At 29.1% G+C, this 7,674-nt stretch overlaps 1 protein-coding gene across 1 annotated transcript; it reads left to right on the forward strand.

Moving 5' to 3' along the window:
* Positions 1-1,105: 1,105 nt before the first annotated feature.
* On the forward strand, positions 1,106-2,973 carry LOC105136064 (fasciclin-like arabinogalactan protein 21). The gene has a single exon (XM_011041244.1). The coding sequence runs from the start codon at positions 1,339-1,341 to the stop codon at positions 2,656-2,658; it is 1,320 nt and encodes a 439-aa protein (XP_011039546.1). The 5' UTR covers positions 1,106-1,338; the 3' UTR covers positions 2,659-2,973.
* Positions 2,974-7,674: the final 4,701 nt, after the last annotated feature.

The following is a 7,674-nucleotide window of genomic DNA, read 5'->3' on the forward strand; positions in this document are numbered from 1 at the left end:
AACCTAATGAGTTCAGAAATAAAAGTAAAAACAAATCTTTAATAGAAATCTCCTCATCAAATAAAATATATTGACATCAAAATCAATTTTTTTTATTATTGGAATGTGGTTAAACAACAACTTTCTCTCTCCTTAACTTCCTTTTTTATTTTTTAAGTTCAATGACTAAAATGTAAATAAAATAAAATTTTGAACCACAAAGTAAAAGTTCTGAGTTAAAGGGACCAAATATAAAAGTGGAAAATCTTAAAAGAAGTAAAAGTTCTGAGTTAAAGGGACCAAGTGGAAAATCTTAAAGGTAAAAAATACATAATAAAAAAGCATGTGATGAGCATTAAAAAAACTCTTTATTTTAGACATAATATCAAATTTGTTCTCAACATTTTAAAAAATTTTCAAGCAATGAAACTGAATTTGTTTTTGAAAAATCAAACATCAACCAAGTAGATATTTTTTTGATACCTTAAATCTCACAACAAGCAAATCAAAATAATTTTTAAAAAGAAAATGAAAATGATATATTATGCAGGGATTAAATTAAAAAAAATAGTAACTAAAAAAAGCTTAAATGACTAAAGAAAAAAAATAGAAATTATTGTTCTAGTAAGCAATGATTTATTAAGAAATCCATAATGATTTTCCCTTCAAAATTCGTTTTTCTTTTTAATTGGAATTTATAATTGTAAGGACTTGTAGGTTTTGGAGATTTTAAGCTAAATATTTCAAATAAAAAAATAAAAATACAAATATATACAATATTAAAAAAGTTTTTAGAAAATGATAGCAGTTGTTTATTTAAAGTGTTTTTTATTTAAAAATATATTAAAATAATATTTATATTTTATTTTTAAAAAATTATCTCTAATATCAATACATCAAAATAATTAAAAAATAATTTAAAATAAAAAATATTATTTTTTAAAATATATTTTTAAAACATAGAAATAACCAACTCTAATGCCTTCTTAAGTGGCATTATACAATGGTCGCAAATAAAATAAAATAAAATAAAAGTGCACCATGCAAGAGTGACATATTTACCCAGCTATTCATAACACCAGCAGTTTATAGCCTGTGATAAAAATGATCATGCAAGAAAGCTTGATCATCAACGCCAGGACGAGATCCCCATTTTCAACTTCCCCGCCAAACCTAACCATACCCAAACATTCTCTCTAACTAACCAGCAACACTGATTCGCTCGCCCTCTCCCAGTCCCCAACGCCACGCTCCCGTCACGCGCTACCATAACCGTTTCTAGATTCCCCATATAAATATCCCCAACCTTCCTCCCTCTCCTTTACATCCACTATTCATCGCTCTCCCTCGGTCGTCAAAATGGAGTCTTCTCCGAAACTCTCTATTCTCTTAATTCTCTCGCTCTCCATAATCATCTCCTCCACTGCCATTGACGGGGTAGAAACCACCACTTTCACCTCAAATCTCTCTCCTCTATCGCCGCAACCACAAATCTCCACCTCCGATCACTTCCACGACCATTCGTTCTCCTCACACACAAATCTCCTCGCGCCAATCCTCTCTCACCTAGGATTCACTCAACTCGCCATGGCGGTTCCATCTCTCTCCGCTGATTCTACCTCCACGGCCTGGTCAGGTCCTTCCACTCTTTTCGCTCCTTCCGATTCCTCTCTCCGTACCTGCTTCTCTTGCTCTATCCCTGACCTCCTCCACGAACACATCGTACCCGGTCTCTTCTCCATTGATTACCTCCGTAAACTTGCTTTCGGTACCAAAATCGAAACGCTAAGTCCTGGTCGTTGTATAACCGTCACTTCCACTTCACTAAAAAACGACTCCGCCACTCCTTCCACCGTCAAGGTCTTCATAGGAGGCGTAGAGATCACGCATCCTGATCTCTTCAACAACGGTGTCTTAATCATTCATGGCATCCAAGGCTATATTGCACCACTCTCTCCTTTCTCTTGTGATGTTGAGAGATTGAGCTCTCTTTCTTTTCCGTTTCAAGAGGGCGTGACTCCTCCCGTGACCTCAACTACTCACCAACAGGGTATCGGTACTCTGGTGCAGCCTGCTATAATGCGTCTGATGTTACGTGATGCAATGCTTAGGTTGCGTAATAATGGATTCACGATTCTCTCTCTTGCAATGAGAGTGAAATACCCTGAGCTAAAGAATCTGGTTAATATGACTGTGTTTGCTCTTGATGATGTGTCGATCTTCTCTGGATCGCATGGGTATATTAGCAGCGTGAGGTTCCATATTGTGCCTAATCATTACTTGAGCACTGCTGATTTAGAGAGGCTTCCTGTGGGGGCTACTTTGCCTACGCTGGAGAGAGGTCAGGCTTTGGTGGTTACATCTGCTGGTGGATTCAATACCGCGGTGCCGATGAGGATCAACTATGTGAGAGTTAAGGTGCCTGATGTGATGAGGAACTTGAAGATAGTTGTTCATGCTGTTTACTTGCCTTTCCCAAGGATTCATCCCACTTCTGCTGCTGCTTTTGATGAGATGATGGGCATTGGTGGCGAAGGACAGAATATAGTGGCAGCGGAAGATGGTGCTTGTTCTGCGGTTTTTGAGGAGGACGGTAGCTGTGGGATGGTGCCTCCTATGCCAGCTCAGGTCAAGCCATCTGCGGTGGTGCGGAGTGATGAAGATCACCATGGCCTGTAGATGTTTGTTATGATGGTGACGTGTCCTATTTGGATTGGTAGTTTTTGTTGCCCACTGTTAGTCAATAGTCAGTCAGTGTCTGTTTTTTAGCTGAAAGATCTGTTTGTTTGTTTGCGTTCTCTTAGCAATGCTTTGTAGTTAATGGACAGTGGCGTATCATGAGAAGTATTATCAAATTTGGTGAGCGTAGCTACGAAAGAGGACTTGTTTGGGCCTACTGTATGAGTATGTCTACCCTTTTTTATGGGCCTATTATCTAGTAGTCGCCAATGAATCTCAATCTATTATCGAGCCTGGCTCAATTGCTGCTAATTGTCTTTGTAGATTTATTCATCTTGTTCTGGGTGTTAACAATAGATTTATTCATCTTGTTGTGGGTGTTAACAATGGTTCCATTATGTTTTTTTTTTTTAATTAGTTGAATTTTAGTAGTATTTTTTGGAGCATGTAAATGAAAGCCTTTGCAAAGATAGATATGATGATAAGTAATGCAATTCAAAGTCGTTCTTACGGTGTTTTAAAGGGTAAAAAAGGTTATTCATGGTGTTTTAGAGTAGTAACAAACATGTAAAGTAGCACAGGTTAATTAAAGAATATGATCTCCTCTCCTATATACTCTACTCATTTTTCTAATCCCTTTTCTTATTTTAGTTTCAAATGATTTGGTCTGCTAGGAAGACAGTAAATGTGTTTTTTCATCCAATAAATACGTTTGTTATGTTAAGAAATTTGGTTCTTCATAGGCTTTCGTCATAACAGCTAGGTAAGAGGCATGTAATCTAGCGAGAAATTATTTTGAGGTGAAATTAGCCTACGTAAAAACATAAAAATATTGAGGTGTGATTACTTGGTTAAAATGTTTGCAGATATTTTATTAATATACATACATACAAGTGTGTATAATTCGTATGTTCAATTGATAGGAGGAAGGCTGTTCAAGATGATGGGATCCATTAAAATAATTAATGAAACTACAATTCCAGGACTCCCAGCAAAATTACCAAATATAAATGGAAACACTATAAAAAAATTTCATTGATGAATTGTAATGAACTTTACTAATATAATAACATCGGTCAACGTTGATATAAATATTCATTTTATATATACAAAAGGAATTACAATAAAAAAAAATTATTAAAAAAAGTCAAAATATAAAATAATATATTATTTATACAAATAAAATTATTAAATGATTTAACTCATCAATAAAATTTATTCATAATACCACGAATAATATTTAATTTATAATTTAATAAGTGATCCTCCTTTCTTTCTCTTTCATTTCCTCTTCTTCCTTCCCTCTTCGCAATAAACATTATACCCCTCTTTTTATTTTAGCACAAATCAACAACTCATCACAAATGTGACCACTGTAATATGAAGTGTGTCGATATTTTTGTTTTTTAAAAATTTTTATTGAGAATTCTCTGTATTAAGTGGCAAAACTATTTATTTTTTTGTTTGAATTCAATTTTAAAATGTTAATTTTTATTGCATGTTTTTGTAATTTATGTATTTTATTTGAATATTTACTTATTTTATAACTTTTTACTATATAAACTTATTGTATGAATTTATAAATTATATATGCCAAGTAGCCCGTATGGCCTTGTGCCTTTTTTTTTATCTAGTTATTTTTAAAAATTCATTATTTTTATGGTTTTTTCTCTTTTTTAAAAAACTTATATTTAAATTAATACATTTTTTCTCTTTCATTTGGTTTGTAGAGTCTCTTTTAAATTATATATTTTTTTTTAGTTATGCATTTAAATTTGAAAAGTTTTTTATTCATTTATATTTTTTTAATTTTTTGTATGGATGAAATTTATTTTAAAAAATAATTTTTATTTTTAGTTTTAGATAATATTTCTAATATATGTAACCTTACATGATTTGTTTTTCTTTTTATTTATTCAATCAATTTAATTTATATCTTTATTTCTATTAGCATTTGCTTAAATAAAAAATATTTTAATAAAAAATTTATCAAACACAACCAATGTCTCATCTTTCAAAAATAAATATATTAACTTACATTTTTTTCTTAATTTTTTAAGTTTTATTTTTTAATATTGTTAATAATTTTTTATTTATTTATTTTCATATATGATTCTTGATTATTTGATTATATATATGCAATAAATTTTTAATTTAAACTTAGAATTTTAAACTACATAAATTAACTGAAAAAACCTGAATATATATTTTTTTATGAAAAATAAAAATATACAACGCACGAGTTACAAAAATAGTATAAGACTAAATGAGGTGACATCCATAAAAAAAAATGAATAATGAGGAAATATGACAAAAAATGTATCAAGAACCATGTTGATCTGCGTTATGGCACCTACCCCCTTGGCTGGTTTATAAGTAAAAGTAAACAAATTTGCATATATACATTACAATTGCATGTTTATCGATGATTCTACTTGATTAGTCAATTTGTTATATATTTAAGTGGTTTAGTTCATTACACACACACACACACACCATGTGGGCTGAGTAAAAAAATTAAGTAAATATTAATCTTCTTCGATGAACTTTTGAAGAGAATATTTGCAAAAGGCATGTCTGAGAGCACTTATTAAAACAAGCAAATTTCGCATATTAAGGTAATAATTTTAATTTTTTAAATAATTTTAATTTTAATTTTAACTTTATTTGTTGATAATGATTTTTTTTACCCTTAAAATTTTATTAATTGATTCTTCCTTTTATAACTAAAATGTTTAGAATATATTTTTAAGATTCTAATAACACCATCTTAGTTTAGATTCATTTAAAAAAATTAAATATTTCTCAACAAAGTATAAACTTAAACTCTAGATCTCAAAAAAAAAAAACTCTTGCTATACCCATTTTTTACAATAAATTTTGAAAATTAAAATATTAAAGAATTAATCTTATTATATTAATATTTAATGAGTCATTATAAATTATAAATTATAAATTAAAAAATTAATAATTTTTTATTAAAAAATAAAAAATTGTTTGATATTAATTTTTCATTCACTAATAATTTATTCTAATTATATTAATTAAATAGGTTAGCAATATATAGTTGCCACATGATTCATTAAGCACGATCATACATTTTCTACGAGTACCTTTAAAATAAAGTCACGATTTCACTTTAAAAAAATATAAATAACATCAGGGGTGAATTATGATAATTTATCTTGAAATGCAAAATCTCATTTTCTCTATCACATTTTCAATATATATATATATATATATATATATATATAGAATTAATTTGGATGTTAAAACTATCTGATCAATTGAGCTATTTTTCAGAGTTATAATATATATTTTTCTTGCTATCAATGTTAATGTCATGAATTGTTTTATCATTTTCACATTAACATTTACAAAAAAAAGTAAAAAAAATTACCGTCAAAGTGAATAAAACATTTTCACATCACATTTTCAATGCAATAGCTTCTTTTATGCCCCACCACATAGCATATATATATTGGAACTAATTTGGATGTTAAAACTATATGATCAATTGAACTATCTTTCATAGTTATAATATATATTTTTCTTGTTATTAATATTAATGTCATGAATTATTTTATCATTTTCACATTTACAAAAAAATAAAAAATAAAAATTACCTACAAAGTGAATAAACCATATTTTAATTATTTCTCGTATAATTTTTATTAGAATAAGTTGATATGCGCACCCAATCTTTATTTTCACATGTAAAATAATAGACGAAGTACCTTATCAGAGTTTGAAACCACGAGAAGGGGGGAAAATAAGCAGCCAAATCATCATAATTATATGCATATAAATCAATATGACTTTTCCAGTTACAAGTCTTCTAAATCCATGAAGGTCGAATTCCCAAGGAATAAAATGACCTCTGAAGTGCCTTGTGCTGTAAATTGGACTCCCATCTTTACTCTTTAACTACTAATTAAATTGCTTGTCGCGAACGCCACGCTCGTGTCACATTAATCTCAGTGTCCAGTGACGTTAACTTTTGATTTTATAATCTTCTCTTAAGTGATTTGCTGGGGTCTTTTCCTTAATGAGAAAAGTCAAACATGATTGCATATTGCTAATGAAGAACAAGTAAACTATTCTAAGAGTTCCCACAGGAGATTGGGACGCCTTATGCCGTCTCAAGAGGGAAATAATCAGTGTTCAAACCTGAAAATTTCAAGATTCCATGCCCCATTAAATTTTAAGCTGAATCGGAGTCTAGCATCGCAAGTTCTTAGGCGGGACCCGCTACCAACTAGTTACGGACTGTTTGATATTGATGGTCAACCCTTTTTATATATATATATATATATATATAATTTATTTTTTTAATACTTTCAAATTGTTTTGAGGTTTAAGAAAAATATCTTAATTTATTTCTAATTTTTATTATATTTTTAATATTTTAATATTTTTAACCATGCGTGTTTCGTGTGTAATTACTATTATTTTTAAAAATATTTTATACTTGGAAATAAATTAAAGTAATATTTTTTTAATTTTTAATAATTAATTTTTATATTAATGTATCAAAATAATCTAGAAATACTAAAAAAAATATTAATTTGAAATAAAGAAAATAAAAAAATTTATTTTTTTAAAAATATTTTTAAAAAACAGCTATAATTTAATGTTTTTTGTTGTTGTAAATATATTAAAATAATATTTTTTTATTTTTCAAAATTTATTTTTAGCAACACCATATTAAACCTTCTAAAAAAATAATAATTATATAAAAAATTGAATTTTAACCTCCCTCTATCTGGCCATTACCAAATGGACACGTATTCAGTTTTGGACCCACCTTGTTGTTTAGAGTGAATTAATAATCAGCAACTCCCAGTGTCCTAATACGTTGTATTCCAGCACAATCAAAACTAGCTACGTATGATTATCACCCATTTTTAGCCTTTGCTTTTGTTGTTTTCAAAACATAAAATATCGATTTTTTCGTCCACGATTTAAAAAAAAACATATCCCATTTCCCGTGCACATACAAAAAAAAAATATATA

This window comes from Populus euphratica, unplaced genomic scaffold, assembly GCF_000495115.2.
Source record: "Populus euphratica unplaced genomic scaffold, PopEup_1.0 scaffold156.1, whole genome shotgun sequence".
Classification (NCBI taxonomy): domain Eukaryota; kingdom Viridiplantae; phylum Streptophyta; class Magnoliopsida; order Malpighiales; family Salicaceae; genus Populus; species Populus euphratica.

Bases quoted from the DNA above. Each gene is read 5' to 3' on its own strand.
- LOC105136064 (XM_011041244.1), top strand. From the start codon at position 1,339: ATGGAGTCTTCTCCGAAACTCTCTATTCTCTTAATTCTCTCGCTCTCC.